The 19189-nt window shown below is 35.5% G+C and overlaps 3 protein-coding genes and 1 pseudogene across 3 annotated transcripts; 3 read left to right on the forward strand and 1 right to left on the reverse strand.

The window, feature by feature from the left end:
• Positions 1–346: 346 nt before the first annotated feature.
• LOC116105913 lies at positions 347–1636 on the forward strand (annotated as a pseudogene).
• Positions 1637–5462: 3826 nt separating this feature from the next.
• On the forward strand, positions 5463–8012 carry LOC116105879 (glycosyltransferase BC10). Its single transcript, XM_031392270.1, has 2 exons — positions 5463–6407; positions 7210–8012. Exons 1-2 carry the CDS (start codon positions 5844–5846, stop codon positions 7849–7851), a joined length of 1206 nt encoding a protein of 401 aa, XP_031248130.1. The 5' UTR covers positions 5463–5843; the 3' UTR covers positions 7852–8012.
• Positions 8013–9881: 1869 nt separating this feature from the next.
• On the reverse strand, positions 9882–12798 carry LOC116105976 (probable leucine-rich repeat receptor-like protein kinase At1g68400). Its single transcript, XM_031392344.1, has 2 exons — positions 11381–12798; positions 9882–10646 (listed from the first exon to the last, which is right to left on the reverse strand). The coding sequence occupies exons 1-2, from the start codon at positions 12729–12731 to the stop codon at positions 9970–9972; spliced, it is 2028 nt and encodes a 675-aa protein (XP_031248204.1). The 5' UTR covers positions 12732–12798; the 3' UTR covers positions 9882–9969.
• A 3943-nt stretch (positions 12799–16741) lies between these two features.
• On the forward strand, positions 16742–19189 carry LOC116105975 (paired amphipathic helix protein Sin3-like 1). The gene is made up of 2 exons (XM_031392343.1): positions 16742–16918; positions 17142–19189. Exons 1-2 carry the CDS (start codon positions 16766–16768, stop codon positions 18024–18026), a joined length of 1038 nt encoding a protein of 345 aa, XP_031248203.1. The 5' UTR covers positions 16742–16765; the 3' UTR covers positions 18027–19189.

Genomic DNA, 19189 nt, shown 5'->3' on the forward strand with positions numbered 1-19189 from the left:
CTGTAACGCCCCGCAAAAATATAGCAGTTAGCCTCTTTATTAACTTTATTCATTTCTAGGTAAATTAAAAAATCAAGTATGGCTTATAATCACACTTCTGATCATAATCCTGGCACTTTGCATGTGTGTTCTTGCTTGATTCAAAACGTTTTAGGCCATACCCTTTTCTAATTATAACCCATTAATTAAGCCTGTAAACTTAGATGAACTGAAGAGCTCGACAGAAACAATGATGAAGAAGTGTAAAATAACTGTGTTTGTAAAAGAACTCTCTCTGCGTGGCTTCCATATCACATCCACCATTATAATTTGCTTTTCAATTGCATCTCTCGTTGTGTTCCTGGCAATGTACATGAATGAACACGTTAGAAAATTCTTAGTTTCAGAGGAAATCTATTACATCCCTCAGTTTCTTCCATGCAACTCTTCTTCATTATTGCCACCCTCATCCCAATTCTCAAATTCTAGTGTAACCTTGAGCTTGAAAGATTGGGTGGCTCCCAAGGAGCTGTGGCATTCAATGAGCGATGACGAGCTGATGTGACGTGCCTCGATGTTGCCACGTATCGAGGAGTATCCTTACAATAGGACTCCAAAGGTGGCTTTCATGTTCTTGAGCAAAGGAAGATTGCCATTGGCACCTCTTTGGGAGAAATTCTTTAAGGGATATGAAGGCCTTTACTCAATCTACCACCATACATCCCCTGAATTCACTCAAGAAGCACCACAATCCTCTGTGTTTTACAAGCGCCGAATACCTAGCAAGGTCAAATTAATCGTGGTTTATCAGTATTCATAACATTAAAAAACAAAAAATCAGTAAAACTTTCTCGTATCAAAAATTATAAAATTCTGTCTTTTAGTATTAACAGATATCTTCTTTTTGTTTGATTTCTGTTGTTACAGCCTACACAATGGGGAAGATCAACAATGATTGATGCAGAGAGACGCCTCTTAGCAAATGCTTTACTAGACTTCTCCAATGAAAGATTTGTTCTATTATCCGAAACATGCATTCCTCTATTCAACTTCACCACTATCTACAACTACCTCATCAACTCTAACCAAAGTTTCCAGGGCTCGTTCGATGACCCTAGATACATGGGTCGTGGGCGGTACAACAAGTTAATGCATCCAACCATTTCACTATCCGACTGGCGCAAGGGCTCGCAATGGTTCGAAATCCATCGAAAAATCGCCGTTGAGATCGTCTCCGATATGACATACTATCCTGTCTTTAGAGACCACTGCAGGCCCCCATGTTACACGGATGAGCACTATTTTGCAACACTAGTGACAAAAAATTGTCCCGAATTGAACTCAAATAGGAGCATTACTTGGGTTGATTGGTCCAGAGGTGGCTCGCACCCTGCAACATTTGTGAGAAATGACGTTTCAGAAGCGTTTCTGAATCAAATTAGGCATGGATTTAACTGTACATACAATGGTTTCTTGACCACAATGTGCTTCCTTTTTGCCAGAAAGTTTCATCCGAATACTCTTCAACCATTGCTCAGGATTGCTCCAGGATTACTTGGATTTGATCCTTAGCTAGTTACATACATTACAATTCAACATGTGAAATTATTATTACAGATTCATAGTACTCGTCGGGTAATGTTATTGAACTCTTATATTCCAGACTATGAAAGTAGTAATTTGCTCATGTTACAAAAAAAAAATTTTGTGCATCCGCTGCGTACATTAAGCCTGTTTGGCCGAGCTTATAAGCATTTGAAATTTAAATAACTACGTATTTGGTTAAAATATTTATAAGTGATCGATAAGCAGTTGATACGTTTGATAAAATATGGTTGATAAGTACATTTTATTATTAAAATGACTAAAAATAGTATTACATTATTTTATCAAATAATAAATTACATTAACTCAATTTTTTAGTATAATATTATAAAAATATATCTCAATCATGTTACAATATAATTTAATTTTAGAATCAAATAAACAATATTTTATAGACAAACATTTTATTAAAAATTATATGAATAATTTTTAGATTCTTTATACAAAATAAACTAATGAACAAATATAATGAATTAAATAGGGGTAACGTGGTAATATACCTAGTCAAAATAGATTATAAGTAGAGTGCTTATAAATTTTAAGCAATTACGTGTTTGGTTAAAGTACTTATAAGTGACTGATAAGTAGTTGCCGTATTTAGTAAAATATGGCTTATAAGTAAATTTTATTATAAAATAACTAAAAATGGTATTACATTAAACAAGGGTATACTATGAAATTTTAAAATTAAACAAGGATAATGTGGTAATATACTTGGTCAAACTAAAAAGTACCTCCCCCCAACTACTTTTTTTTTTTTTTTTTTTTTTGCTTATAAGCTCAAAAAAGTTATAAACAAATAAATAAACAGGTCAGCTTAATTTTAGAACTTATAAGCTAGTTTGACCAGCTTATAAGCTTAAACAAACACTCCCTAAGTATAAGCCCAAAAAAATTATAAACAGATAGATCAGTTTAATTTTAGAGCTTGCCAACTTATAAGATTAGACAAACACCTTTATAATTAATCATAAAATCATAAAGAACGAGAGTGGTTCACTAATATTAATGTAACATATTCTTATCCGTTGACTATATGTGTAACAAATACACAAAAGACTTTCTCTAATTCCGATATGATTAATTATTTAAAATTTGGGTTTAGTCTTAATTAATTCAGTAATGCTAGACTTATCGACCCAATGACCGATTTTGACATACCGACTCACCTACCCAATTACCCAAATCTCAAAATTTAACTCAATTTACATGAGTCAGTATGTCAAATCGGTAGTTGAGTCGGTAAGTTTAGCATTACTGTAATTAATTACACAATTAATTTGCAAGCTCGTAAGAATGAATAAAAGAGTGCTTGTAAATAAAGCTGTTTAGGTGGGTATACAAAACTTGATTAAAATACTAAACCTAAAAATAATGATGTCTAAAATAAGTGTGTTTAAGAAAGAGATTGGCATGAAAAGGGTCTTAATCACTTATGCATGTAATGTAACAATAAAATTGGAAAACAAAGAGGGATCTTATGGGTGTTGTATTGTCCTCATCTTATCAATGAAAATGAAAGGCATTAGTTAATTGATTAATTTACGAGATTTATCCATTTCATCGTCACACATAATATGTATCGTTCCATCAATCATATGCATGGTGCACTTTAACTATATATATAATTTTTTTTTATTATTATTATTTTCTATTGACACATATATTGTACATCTAATTCATATCTATATCCTTATATTACATAGGAGTTTCATCGAATTAGTTTTTCTAACGTGAGAAAATCTTTTTTTTTTTTTTTTTTTTTTTTTTGTAACCAAGGTGTTCGGACCAACTTAAGGACGCTTTAATTAATCCCTTGTTAGCTTACTTCTCCCATGTAAATCGTAAAGGTTTAGATGGAGAGTCAAACCTGAGACCATACATCTATTTACATTATCTCTAGTTCGTCGTAACCATATGGACTATCCACGAATGGGTTTTCATGAGAAAACCGTTAAAACTTAAAAGGCAAAAAAAAAGTATACAATAAAGTTAAATGATGGAGTGAGAACTTTGTTTTAGTAGGGACAAGAAAAAAAAATTGAAAATTAAAGTTTTATTAGATTAAAAACATGAAAAATACTGTTACAATAAGACCTTTTTATAGTGATACTTTATATAAGAATAATTTTCATATAGTTATAAGAAGTTTAGGTTTCAATTTGGCCTAGTTGTAAATCAGAATAAACTTCATGTTATAATAAATTATAATTTTTTAAAATCCCGTCTTAAAGAACTTGTCTCCTCATAGTAATAATTATCTATATATTATAAAAAAAATATATTATGTTACATTAATAAAATATATATTTTATCTTTATATCACTTGCACTAAAGATAATTAAGTCAAAATAATAATTTTTGCAACTATACTTCTATTAAGTTATAACTTCCTCATTAGGGTGAAGTCGAGCCGTCCGGTTTGATTCAATAAAAAAAAGGACTCCATATTCAATTTTTTTTTTAAAAAAAAAAGGGAAGTAAAGAAAAGAAAAGAAAACATTTAAAAAATAGTGGTCAGTGGTCACAATAGACCACAAGACTACTTTTATTTTATAAAAATAAAAAATAAAGGGTGTTCGTTATTTAAAATATAATTAAAAGTTGGGAGGGCATGAGCCCCTACTGGGCCCTTAGTGGCTGCGTTACTAGATTAAACATGCTTAATTAATTTAATTATACTATTAACTATTCAATTAAATAAATTAATTGTAGTGACTCATCAAATTATATATATATATATTTTTAAAGTCTTTTGATAATTCTCCCATTGAATTAGCAAAACGACACAACACAGTCCATGCGTGATTAAATGTGTGACCTTCAGTTGAGTTTCCTAATTTCAACTATTTCTCTTATCTAAACTCATGGAATATTCATGAACTACTTGTCGTATGGCTTCATTTAAGGACTTTTTCTAGGGACCTTTCCGCTTGTCGTGCCGGACATTTCCTGCAAACCAAAATCAAAATCCATCCAACGGTTCAAAACTCTTTGAAAATTTACACACGCAACCGACTTTTCTTTGATCACAAGAATCATCTATTAATAATTGGCGGCCGAGAATGCTTCTTCATTTCTTTTATCAAAATTCAAAAGTCCATTTTTTACGACTCAAGAACCCTAATAGGAATAGTGAATTTCACATTTTCATATTATTTTAAATATTATAAATGTATTGTATATGATAGATATTTATGTTTAATATTTTATCGAAAACATTATTATTTTTGTAACCGTTTCTGTATCCGTTTCGACCGTCGCATACTCGTTAGCAATTGTCGTTAACACTCTTCTCAAATAAAGATTATTAGACTTGTTAGGGTTCTAAAATAGCTTTCCTTTTTTTTTTTTTTTTTAATGAGGAAATTATTCTAAAATTAAATATTTCAAAATATATGTGTATTCGATAAATTTTTGTTTTAAATCTGAACATATATTTCTGACGTAAGAATTTTTATGTATTTATTTATAATATGATCCTAAAAAAATAGTAATAAATTCTTTATAATAGTAAAAAAGAAGTTCATATCTTATAATACCATATATAGAAAGTCCCTTATTTTGTATCAAAAATCAAGTTCAAAAATTCATCCCGCAACATTTTCAAAAATAAAAAATAAAAAATTCATAAACAATAAATACAAACCTTTTTTCTCTGAAACAGGGTGTCTGGACCAGTTTACGCACACATTAACTAATCCTTATAAGTGATTAATACAATATCTCACTGTTATTGCCGTCAGAATAAATAAATACGAACCTTCCCACGTGAAATTCTTAAATAAAAATAGAAAAAATGTCTTTATAAATGTCAACATGACACATATATAAATTAGTTGTTAGATAGAAGTCGTCTTCTACCTCGTTGTCTAGAAAGGAAAGCCATCAGTTAGGCAGCCTCTTTCGCATCATTTCTTCAAGCCCTTGTCAAACATTTTTTAATTGTTTCCATAATCGGATTCAACAGTGTTTTAAATCTGTTATGTGTTGTTATAATTTAATATTAAATCCTCGCACTATTGGTTTTAGATTCTTGTGTGTATACGTAGTTGTCAACTGACATCTCTTCTCACCAAAGAAAAGAAGTGTTCATCCTCTTCCCTCTTTCACGTATAGAATCATTATTCATTTTTTTTTTTTTTTAAAGCTTTCTTCAGAATAAATATAGCACTTTCTCTTCTTTTGGTATATTTTATTGCAGAAAACTATTCAAAAGGTTAAACCCTCTTCTGAAAGTCTATAACTTTTTTCTCAAAATGATGAAGAGCCCACAGAGCCAATCCCAGAACGCCATAGTTAGCTCATTCACAAAGCTCTTCAATGTCCAATTGCATATCCTCAATCTTCTCTCATTATTTCTCTTCTTTGGCTGCGGCCTGATTCTTGGAATAATTCTCAGTTTTTCGCTTAAAGACTTTTCTTTCAATCTTCACATCACACAATTCTCTCAGCTTTCTTCTTCATCTTCGCCGTCTTTAGAATCAGAAAGTGTTTCCAGTAGTGGTGATGGTGGTTTCAGCCGCGTGGGGCTGAGAGAGTACTTAAAGCCTCCGAATGTAACGCATGACATGGAAGATCAGGAGCTTTTATGGAGAGCTTCAATGAGTCCTAAGATTCAAGAGTATCCATTTGAGAGAGTTCCAAAGGTTGCATTTTTGTTCTTGGCGAGAGGTCCTGTGTTATTGGCTCCATTGTGGGAGAAATTCTTCAAAGGATATGAAGAATTATACTCAATTTATGTGCATTCAAGTCCATCTTTCAATGAATCAGAAGGAGAGCCTCCAGGTTCTGTGTTTCACGGCAGAAGAATTCCCAGCAAGGTCAGTTTATTAATTTGATTCATTCTTGATTAATTTTCTGTAGCAATTTTGCAATAGATGTGGACAAAATGAAATTATTGGTAATAGTATTTAAAGGCGTGTCAAATCTTTTGAAAGTCAAAAAAAGTATTTCAATATCACACGCTTTTGCGATGTTATTTAGCCTTCTAATTGGTACTTTAAAAGATTATTACAAAAAGAAAGAGGCTTAAATTTCATAAAAAGATGTGGAACCCATGTGATGTGTAGTTGTGTACTTCCAATTTCCTGATTGTAATTGCTCAAACAAACCCATGTGACACTTCTTCTGGCATTTCTTCAATCAAAATTCTAGCATTTAACCGCCACTAGGTGGATTAACGATCAACTAAGATTCTTGAGTATATTATTCAAGAAATTCTGAGTTCGATTCTCCTACGTTACTATTTAGGGGTGACCACTAAGAGGATTTATCCAATTGTTAACTTCAAGCTCTGGAGAATTAATTGAGGTGCGTGCAAGCTGATACAGACACTCCTAGTCACTGAAAAAAAAAAAAAAAATTCTAGCATTTCAAACTTGGAAATGGGTAAGCTCTATATGAGGCCTCAAAGCTTGTTTGCAAATTCCATGTTAAAGGAACTTTCTTTAATTATCATTGTTGTGGGTCACTATGCTTTAATTTGCCATTAACTTTCATTCAATCTCCTCAAATGTCGGTTGAAGCATAACAACCAAAAAGAGTGTCGGTTGATTTACATATTAGATTTCACATTTGCTAACCATTATGACTTCTAACCCACATCACTTTAAGTTAATGTAGAACGTTGGATGGGGAGATGTGAACATGGTTGAAGCTGAGCGTCGCCTGCTAGCCAATGCACTTTTGGATTTCTCAAACGAACGTTTTGTTCTCCTCTCAGAATCCTGCATTCCTCTATTCAACTTCACCACCATTTACTCTTACCTCATGAACTCAACTCAAAACTTTGTGGAGCTCTATGACTTAGAAGGTCCAGTTGGCCGAGGCCGATACAGTCCGGAAATGGGTCCAAAGATCTCCATTGATCAATGGAGAAAAGGCTCACAGTGGTTCCAAATTGACAGGGATCTTGCCATTGAAATAGTCTCGGACAAAACATATTTCCCACTGTTTCAGAATTACTGCAAGGGCAACTGCTATGCGGATGAGCATTACTTGCCAACTTTTGTGTACATGAAATTTGCGGAGAAGAATGCAAACAGAACTTTAACTTGGGTTGATTGGTCGTATGGCGGCCCTCATCCCAGGAGATTTATAAGATCAGGAGTCACAGTTGAGTTTCTGAAGAAATTGAGAAGTGGATACTCTTGTGAATACAATGGAAATTCCACCAATATTTGTTACTTGTTTGCAAGGAAGTTCTTGCCTAACACTTTGGACAGACTGTTGAGATCTGCACCAACAGTTCTGCACATCAGCTAGCATAAAGAGACAAATTATTGTAATCATCATTCTTTATTTTACTTGTAAGAAATTTTTCGTACAAAATTTAAACAATGTTGTTAATTGAGTCAAGTGCGGAGTCAGAAATATTTTATATCGATATAAGTTACATCGATTGTATGATTTTTTTTTTTTTTAATATAGATATCATTTTTTTTTTCCTTTTTGATAAATGTACGTTTTACATATTTGTTGTTTCTTGATAGAATCAAGATTTTTCTTTGGTAATGGTTTGGGACCATGGCTATGAGGAGGAGGTTTAGGACCATGGCTGCCACTGTGTTGTTTAACGTATATCAGTACAGCAACCCCACCATACAGGAAGATAAGAATTGTTTGGTAAGAATTTGTTTAATTTAATGCAATGCAGTGTACGAAATTTACCCCACAAGGCCACAACCTGCAAATCAGAATGTAGGTTTCAATCATTTCAGGATTTGCAAATTCAAGTTGGTAAGAATTCAACATCAGAACAAGATGAAACCTGAGGTTCATTATCGTGCCAGTGTGTCAGCCCTGAGGTTTGGAAATGCTTCCCTTAATCTTGGGAAACTAATGTTACCACCTTTGAATGGCGTTTCTAACAATTTTAATGTATCGGCTCAAGGGATGGAAATTTGGAATAAACCGCGGACAATTTTGTCAAACAGCTAGTAGTTTTGGAATATCGAGTAGAAGTTTTAAACAAAAAAGTAATATTATATATACAAAAAATTTTATACAAAGTGACGTGACAGAAAATAAATGGATAAGTTTGACTTTTTGTATAAATTTCTCCATTTATTTTTGGTCTCATCATTTTATATAGAAATTTTTGTAAGATTTCTTTGTACGTCTAGTATTATTGATTTCGTTAATACCCAAAACACACTTCACTTTCTCAGTTAATGTTCAACGAGTTATCGTCGTTGGAATTAGTCAGAATTTAGCTAAGAACAGAAAGCCTTAGCTTTGTGGTGGTTGATAATTAACGAGAAATTAGGTGTCACGGTGAAATGAGTTCTGTAGAGAAGACTAGAAATTCAAATAGTGATGACAGATAACGAAATGCTGACTTTGGGTGCAAAAGTGGTATTTTGAAAATTTTTGGGTTGGGAAATGCCTTACCTTGGGTGTAAAAAGGTGGGTTACTATTATTAAAATATTTATCATATTTAATAACCGAAACTCTATTTGGGGCTGTCAGAGGGAAACGTTCCAAAAACTTGATACACGTTAAGCCCAAAAAACAAGAATTTAAGTCAAACCCAGAAGAAGCCATTGTGGGCTATTACACAGCTCAACCCTTTGAACCTTCAGTTGAATGGGCCAAACATGATTGAGGCTAAATGGGGTTTCAGGATTTCGACCTGGAGACTCACATGGAGTTTAACCAGAGTCAGAATTTAATACTTCTGGCCTTCGGCCAACCAATATATTTTGGGCAGAAACCTGTCACATATGAACAAGAAACTGACCTGTTCCGGCTGTCCTCAATGTACAGGATCGGATACCGATTCTACTCAGAACTTTAGCAATAAAGTTAGATCTAAAATGCAGTGGTTAATCATATATTAATGTTCTAAGCATTGACACTCACAAATTGAATTGGTTAAATCCAAACAAAACAGACAAAAAAATGGATTAATTTAGTTTGAGTAAACATTCTATAATCATATAAAATTAGTTTGGTCTCCACGAGATTAGCTGACACATCAAGTTATCTAATCACCATGTTGTTTATGCACATGCTCACTCCAATTATCTCAACTAAAAATCTTATAGTATATCCAAATCTCAATTCTCGTTTGATAGAAGCCGAATTTGTCTTATATGATTATATCGTTATGCCGATGAACAGTTATGGTGTATATATGAGATTTGAATCGCTCCACCTTGAGTTAGCTCCTTAACCGCAAATAAGAAATGAAGAGTGGTCTGCTCAGAAACTCACAAAATTCTCCAAAAATCATCTCCAATTCCTCTGTAAAAACTGTTTCCCATTGCTAATAAATTACTTAAACTAAGCATCCGTGGAAGATAAATAATCCTAATATGCATTTAAATAAAGCAAAACAAAAACCCGATTAATTACAATAATTAACCAACTGAACTCACTCACTGACTCACTCCCCCCACCGTGTCCTCAGACAAACAAGGTGAGTCAGAAACAGAGTCAAAGTTCTCATGACACGGCGACACCTCCACCCCACGTATCTCCTCTATCATTTTCACCACTTGACCTATGCTCGGCCGTTGATCAGGCGACGCCGCTGTACAAGACATTGCAACTTGCAGCAACCCCACCATCTCCTCCTCTATGTCCTTGTACCTCATCAGCTCCAGATCAAAAACCTCCGCCGTCCACTCCTCCCTCACCACCGACTGCACCCACCGTGGCAAGTCCACCACCCCGCCGTACCCTACACCGGTGCCACTGGAGCCATCAATCACGGATGGGCACTTGCCAGTCAATATCTCCAACAGAAGTACCCCGAACGAGTAGACATCAGATTTCTGGGACTGTTTCCGACCGTCAGATGATGAGAGTTCGGGCGCACGGTAGCCGTTGGATCTTTGGACAGTGTTCGGAGGAGCAAAGACTGAGAGACCAAAGTCGGAGACACGTGCGTTGCCTGTCCTGTCCAGGAGGATGTTCGTAGACTTGATGTTACCGTGGGTGAGTTTGAGTGATTTGCATGTGTTGTGAATGAATGCCAGGCCACGCGCCGCCCCCGCTGCGATCTTCAGTCTGGTGGTCCAGTCTAGCGGCGTGCGCCCCGGTCCTCGATTCCCTGTCGGAAAGTAATTCACCACAAAATTACTTTATTACCCCTTCGAATTAATTTACGATTGGTGTACTCATGTCCCAATCAAGACAACAACACTAGATTGGTCAATCAAAGACAAGGGGATGATAATTATTTTATTGTTAGATGGTGGGGTCTAACATAATAAAATAATAAGACAAATATGACGTAGTCCCCCTAATATTTGAAAATACATAATCTCATCCCAGAAAAAGAAAATCCAAAACCAGAACTCAGGAAAAGAACAAAAAGGAAAAGCTGATAAAGAGAAAAGAAGACCATTATCTGCAGAAGAGAACAGAGCTGCGACTGCAACAACACTAATCCCTGTTCCCGAATTGTAATTAAACTGGTGTCTGGCTTTGTTCTGTCACTGTGTATAAGTGTAGCCCTTTACAGTAAATTGATTGATGGATACCCATAAACCGAGGATTGGTGGAGCCAACCCAAGTTACCAAACAAAACAAAACTCAGGTGAGGTGTGGTGTAGTGACCAGCTAATAAAAGCAGAACACTGGTTTATTTCATGCACAACGTTTTGTAAAATAAAAAATATCGAACACATTTTTCATCACGAAAATCAAAACAAGCAAAACAACGTGACCACCTGAGCCCCGCCCGGCGGCCACCGCACCGTCGCATCTCCGCGAAAGAACAACAAAGTCATAGTAATGGAAAAAAGAATAGTAAAATTGATTGTAAATGAACTTATAACGTACCATGAAGGAGCCAAAACAAGCTACCGTTGGGCATGAAATCAGAAACGAGCAATTTCTCTTCTCTTGCGAAATAATAAGCCTTTAAACCAACCAAATTGGGATGCCTTAATCTCCCGAGAACCTCCATGTGTTGTTCAAACTCTCTCTTCCCACCAACACTCGCATCTTTCAACCTCTTCACAGCGACCACACTCCCGTCGTCGAGCACCGCCTTGTACGCCGTCCCAAACCCGCCTTTCCCTAGCATTTCTGCCGAGGCTCTAAGCAAGTCTTCGAGCTCAAACCTCTTCACTCCTTCGAAAAACACCATGCTCCCACGCTCGTACGCGGACTGGGCCGGGTACGGGCTCGAAGAGTAAACGATTTTCTCACTCTCCATAAGCTTTGACCTCTTTCTGTCACGCACGTAATTTCTCCAGAAGTAACAATAAAGTAAGAGAGAAATGATGGCCAGAACTAAGAAGTCCCCGACAATTATAGCTATTACGGCGATTGAGCTTATTTTGGCACGTGTTTTGTGAGGGTTTTGTGGCGTGTTTGGGTTTGGGTTTGGGTTTGTGTTCGTGGGGATTGAGCTTGGTGACGAGGTTACTACACTTGATGGGTTGTTTCCTGGGTTGAGTGGCGAAGCTATGGCGCCATCGGATCCGGGTTTTGTCGGGTCAGATACTACTGTTTTGCATGCTTGCAATGGGGATCCACAGAGAGCTGCGTTTTGAGTGAATGAAGACAAAGGGAAACTCGATAGAGAGGCGGGAATTTTACCCGAGAGATTGTTACCGGAAACGTTTAAGTCTTGCAGATTCTGGAGATTCAAGCCCGTGATTTGACCCGAAAACCCGTTTTCTTCAAGTCGAAGAGTCAAAAGATGGGTCAAACGGTTGACCGTCGACGGAATCTGCCCAGTGAAGTTATTATACGACAGATCGAGACGGTAGAGTCTAAACAGCGACTGAACTGATGCCGGAAACTCGCCGGAAAAGTCATTGTGAGAGAGAAACAGAAGCTTCAACGCTGTGAAGTTAGACAAGTCTGGGACTGACCCTGTGAAGCGGTTGTTTTTAAGGCTCAAGACACGGAGCTTAGTCAAAGAGGTGAGTGACTCAAACGAGCCGCTGAGTTCGAGGTTTTCCAGAACGAGTCGAGAGACTCTGTTCTGAAGACAAGAGACTCCAGTCCAACCGCCACACGGCTCCGACGTCCCGTTCCAAGTGGTGAGCTGGCCGGCTTTGTCCGAAGAAGCTTTGAAGTCTAGAAGTGGTTTCAAATCTGGGTTCGTTACGGCTTCGAGGAGGAAGAAATGGAGAGCTAAGAAAGAGAGAGTGAAACGCAGCGTCTTGGGGACCAACATTGTTGCAGACAGAGAGAGAAATGAAGAGTGCCTATGTGACTATGTGAGTGAGAGTGAGGAAGTGTGATAGTAGAGGAGAAAAGTGAGGGAGAGGTTATAAATGTAATTATGAGAAGATGGAGGCGTTCTGCAGTAATAAATGAGAGGTTATGGGAGTGGTGAAAAGACTGTAACGTGTACTTTATGTACAGCCGTAATTTTGTTAATTACTGCTGTCATAAAAAGTTACTAATCTTGACTTGTTTGATTGAATATTTGATTATTGTTGACAAATGGACAATTAAATACTCTATTCGGAAATTTAGAGCATACATAAATGTGTATTTGATATTGTAGAAACTATTTTACCCAGTTTTTTTTAACCTAATATATTTAAAAGCTTATTTAGTTGGATTTATTTACTAACTAAATAAACTAATTTTAAATTATAATGATATATGAAAAGTTTTAAGTTATTGGTTACATTTGAAATGTATGTATAAGATCCATCTGATATTTTTTTTTTATAACCAAGATATTTAGGTCAGTGTTTACATATCTCAACTAATCATTGGGATCTACTAAACACTCTACAAACTAAATGAGTAAGGTAAGTTATAAATATGATAGATGATCACTTAATGAGACTCAAACACAAAAATTATAGGTAATCTATCCAGATAACTAAAATCTTATCATCGAACCACAAAATTTAAGAGAATTTATTTTATGTATATATAAAAGAAACTCAAAATTTTATATTCATTTTATATTTCTTATATATTACAAGCTTTCGAATTTAATATAATATTTTACAAATTTAGTTAACTTCTCTACCTTATTGGATGGTAAGCAATGTTCCGAAAATCGGATCGGACTAAAACCCGTTCAAGGGTCTTGGATCGATCAGTTGGACCGTATTATGTATAATTTTTTTAGTCCGTAAATGTTTGAAATTCATCAAAACACCCTTATAATATTTTCTTAGGGTTTGAAATCTATCCAAAATACCCCTGTCGCGCGAAGAGACTGGTGATGGTGGCAACAGTGACGATCGACGACCAATCGAAGTTTGAATCATGGGGCTTTTGATGTATAGGTGCCGGCTAATCTGATGGTGGTGTTAGGGAGTTCCATCGGTGCCGGAACTCACCGGAATCAAGAAAGAAGTCTAACGGTCACGTGAATTTTAAGTGGATGCCAAGTGATGAAGGCTGGACGACGGCCACTGAAAATGGCTGGGTTTGTCGTGAAGACGTCTTCAAGTCTAATGGTGGTGTTCTCCCTCGAACGATGTCGGAATCCGACGGGATTAAGTTGTGATTGGACCACGATTTAGTACTATTCCGGTGGTCCAATCGTGGCTCAATCCAATTTGATTGAAAATAACGGTTTTCAAAGGATATCTGACCGGATATGCCATCAGCTACCGGTTGAATCGATCTGATCGGATGGTCTCGTCCGATTTTTAAAACATTGATGGTAAGTTGTGAAAGAGGTAATTATGAGTTTACCCAAAAAAAAAAAAAAAAAAAAATTAATTAACCTAAACTTGGAAGTTTGATTGAGAAGTGAAGCAAAGAAGAAACATTAAATGGATGAATTAAATTGTTGAAAAAAAAATTTTAAAAAAATTGCTATAATTATACAACACACTCACAGGACATGCAACAAACGAGGTAGTGAAACGTGGCAAGCAGATGGGAAAGATCTTTTTGTGATGAAGACATCCTTTGGAGGAGTAAATCATAATGAAGCCAAAGAAAGAAAGGCCCTGATTTTGATTTTGTCTTTAAATCGGACTTTCGTACTTTCACACGCGCGCGTGCACCACTAAATATATTAATTAATTAAATTTAATTTAAGAGAGAATTAATTATTGAAAAGTGATGAAAGAGCGGGATTGTCTGGTGATTTGGTCGTAAAAAAAGTGATTATTTATACGGCTGGCTGGATTAATTAATTAAAGCGTTGTTCTTTGTTAATTTCTCGAAGTTGTTGTTAGTGATAGATCAACTTTTGCTTTTGGCTTTTGGCTTTTGCTTTTTTTTTTCCCCCCTTTTGAATGGAAACCAATCACTTATATGCTTTTATACTATTTTGTATACTATTTTGAATGGAAACCAATCAATTATTTGACACATACGTGAGTATGTATGTATTAAATCGTTTTAAACGCGCGAGTTTGTATATATCTTTCTTTTCTATAATGTTAGAAGTACGTAATTAACAACGTTAGAATCATGTTGAATGTGTACGTAATTCGTATGGATCAATAATAGAACTATATGATGATGAATTAATGTGCAGGAATTAACACAAAACATAAAGAACCAAAAAACCTTTTTTCAAGTGGTTCGGCCACTTATAACGTAAGTTCTACTCTACTGTTATGCTATTGAATATATAAAGTTTTTAATTGGTTTTTTACCATTTTTTCCTCTCTCTCTTTGAAAAGAGATTACAATTGAGTTTATATAATACCAATTGTACGATTGAGTTTATATAACACCAATTGTACGATTGAGTTAAAGATAAATTCAAATTCGAGAGTAGCATTATCTTCGGCTTTGATCCATGTCGCGGAGATATGTACATGTAAAAAAGGGGACTTATCTACTTTGGATTTCTTGCACAACCGGATTTCTTATACAACACCTTGTAATAGACTCGAACTCCGAAGACAAAAGGGTGAACGGATTAGTTTATCACTTTGACTTGTCTTATTCCTTTGAGGATAGACATCAAGGCTAGAAGAGTCTGAACAAAACAAAACCACTCAGCAAGGCAAAATTTGGAAACGGTCACATTGTTTTTGTGTTTGTATAATTTTCATTTTATTTAATAAATTTTTCAGGATGATTTGTGATTATGAAAAGGCCAAAAAAGATTTTTCCATATGGTAAAACACTCAAATTGGCTTTTGACTACAGATTTTTAGGGTTCTATTGGTAAATTTATTTATTTTTCTTGGGAAATTCGATGTAAAGTAGGATTAATTAAATAGAAAAATGCATCGAAATTAACGTGGAGGTAATAATGAAAGACAAAGAAGATTCCTAAACGGGTTTAATGAGCAAGAAATAATGAGAGGCGTGACTCGGAGCCTTCCCAAATTAATTAATAATTAAAGCCCCAAAAGTACTCAAATTTGGCTCCCAACGACCCACCAAAAGCTTCATGTTTGTGTTAACATTTAGGGCAAGGAAGAGCGTCTAACCATTCGACCAACATCACTATATTTAATACACTTTATTTATTAAGAGAATATCTTATCTAAAACCAATCAAGTAAATATTCTACTTTTAAACTTAATACAAATCTCATTCACCTTCCTGATCTATCCTTTTGACTTTACCTAAATGTTTTTCGTATATACTGAAAAAATAATGTTTAGGTTTTCTCTTAGAATTTTTTTGGAGATGTAAATACTAAATACCCTTAGTCAGGTTGGGTTTGGCCGAGATTGGCATAGGGTGTCTTTTAAAATGCAAACTTGGGCACGGAAAAAAAAAAGCCTAGGTCCAAGCCCAAGTTCCGTTGAAATAGAGAATTTTTAAAATTTTACTGATCTTTGTATGCTCAATGTAATTTTATAAGAGTTAAAGTAATTTTGAAAGAATTTTTCTAAACTTTTACTTCATAGAAGGCGTACGAGACAGGGTTGCAATCGAGCCAAGTCAAGTATTGAAAAGCTTAAGCTTGATAGATATATGATAAGCTCGAGCTTGATTCGATTAAATATAATATTACTTAATTATTTTAATTAATATTATAAAATATTAATATAAAAATTAAAATATTATATAATATATCGAGCTCGAGTCAAGCCTGAACAGCTCACGAACGGCTTGGCTCGTTTGCAGGCCTAAATTATGGAGGAGTTTTCGGAGTATCTCAAGATTTTTAAGGGCTTCTCAGTAATTTTCTTGGGGGGTTAGTTGAAATGTTTCCACAAGGACGGGTTGACGAAATCCTAATCATATGGGTTTGCTTACTAATCCTAATTTAAATTAAACACCATGAGAAACAGAACGCGCGATAGAGAGTTGTCGATGGAGAAGCTGAAGGAGATCAACAAAGAGAGAGCGAAATTTGCTGTGAGTTTGACGAGGAAGGAGATTGAAGAAGATTTAATGGAGTCGGTGGGACACAGAACTCCGAGGAAGCCCAAGAAGCGGCCAAGAAAGCTTCAGAGCCAAATAAATGTGAGTTTTATGAATCTTTGGTTTTGGTTTTTTGATTGAAAAGGTGAAGTTTTCGTTGTTTTGATGATTAAAAAACTTGACTATAATTGTGTTTACATGAATTTTGCTATGTTACCTGAAATTTAAAGAGTAATAGGATGAACACAGAGAGGAATTTTACTTTGTTGCCTCTTAATAAAAATAATATTCGTTCTTATAATCAATTTTTTTTTTTTGTTTTTAGGTCATGGATCAGACAGAGTTATCGATAGAGAGGGTTCATGAGGAAGCAATTGGGTTTTGTGAGAAAGTGAGGAGTAAGTTGAGTAATTCCGATTATCGTATGTGCTTTCTAAAACTTTTGCATGATTACAGTAATCGAAAGATTGACATTCGTCAAATGGGGAGTCTAGTTGTTCACACGATCTCTCAATATCCTGATCTTATCCATATGTTTCTTGATCTCTTGGAGAATTGTGATAATCTCGGTGGTTGTTATGCTTACCAAGAAACTGAAAAAACAGTAATGGAGACTCAGAAAGAAGATAAAATAAAGAAAAGAAAAATGATGGACAAGCCCATTCAAGAGATAGACTTATCTTATGGACAACTTGTTACTCCTAGTTATCGGTTTTTACCAGAAGAGAAAAGATCAGAGAAGGCAGATCAAGTGTTGAACAATCAAATGGTATGTGTGCGTCCAGGAAATGAGTCATTCAGACATGGACATAAGAACAAGTACCAACGAGTCCTTTTTGAATGCGAAGATGATCAATATGAAGTTGACATGCTGTTGAACTCTTTACAATCAACAAAAGAGAATATAGAGAAGCTGTTGAACAATGTGAAAGAAGATAAATTAAACTTGGAGAGTTCTTTTAAGATTTTAGATCATTTCAGTATTCTGAATGTAAGGTGTATTGAGAGGGTGTACAATAAACAAGGCCAGAGTGATCAGATTTTAGAGAAATTGCAGAAGGAACCACTGGTTGCATTACCAATTATATTAAACCGTTTAGTGCAAAAGGTAAATGAGGTTTTTGGATTGAAATCAAAAAGGAAGAAGATATGGGCTCAAGTGTATGCTGAAAACTATCACAAATCACTTGACATCACTGAACACTTGTAAGATCTCAATTTGGTTTTGGTATTGTTGATGGGGTCCTGGTGTTAAATGCTTGATAAAGAGGAGATTGGAGGAGGCAAACTTGAAGAAGTGCTTTAAAAGGATAGAAGAAAACTGCCACCAAAACTGTAGCAGAGTTCTTCACAAATGTACCGTTTTCTTCAAATTATTTCTTCACTGGAGAAACTTTGTATCACCTTTTATTGGTTGATATAGTGAAAACAATTGGACGGTCCTTTCCGTGGATGTAGGCTTTAAAGCCGAACCACGTTAAAAATCTGGTGTGCATTTCTTTTATTTGCATTCTTTTGTCTATCTATATTGTTAGTTGGTTTAATTTCCAATGCTTGGTGTTCTGTCGCCTTGCTGGTACTGTAAGGAAGTTGAGATTCTTTTGGCAATGCCAAGGTGATGAGTGGTGAGCCTCCAGTGAGGGCTGAACAGGCAAAGATAATAGCATATGAAGGGGCAGATGAGCATGAAGAGAACTTATCTATTAAGAGGGAATTATCTGACTTTAATCTCCAAGAGAACTTATCATCTTTCTTCAAAAGAGATGATGTGAGGGTGAAAGCTCTTGAAATGCAAACCCCACTTCCAGTTGATAATAATGCAAATTAGTGATGAGGGTATTGTCTTCCCCCCCTCTTCTTATGTTGGTAAGTTACCAGTAAGAAACATTGCCCACTCGACTCAGTCGTACAGATATCAATCTTTCGGAGGAGGTTTAGCATGCCAACAGTGCCATCCAGTCTCTGAATTTTTCTTCAACCTGTGGTTCAAATTACGGGTATAGGCTTGAAAGTAATTCCCACAATCTCACGTTTCTCTGGTCTTCGGTCTGCAACTTTTCAAAGAATTTATGGTCCATATAACTGCAGGGGTTTTACAAGTCAGAAACCAGGGGGTTTGAGAGAAGAAGAGATTGGTTGTTATATAAGATTTGGTGGACAATGTAATCGGTTTTGCATAAGTTGAGAAGTGAATGTCCTTGGCCATTGCATCAGAGTTGGAATCCAACACTGCCACAGGTGGATTCAGGCCTGGATATAAAATGGATAGTTTTTAGTTATGTTTCGGCCAGTAATGCAGGTTTTGGGCTCACAGGTTTTGTGGTTAGGCGTATTTCAAGTTCAAAGAATGGGGGACTCAATTAATCATCCGCA

This window comes from Pistacia vera, unplaced genomic scaffold, assembly GCF_008641045.1.
Source record: "Pistacia vera cultivar Batoury unplaced genomic scaffold, PisVer_v2 Contig507, whole genome shotgun sequence".
NCBI classification, from domain to species: domain Eukaryota; kingdom Viridiplantae; phylum Streptophyta; class Magnoliopsida; order Sapindales; family Anacardiaceae; genus Pistacia; species Pistacia vera.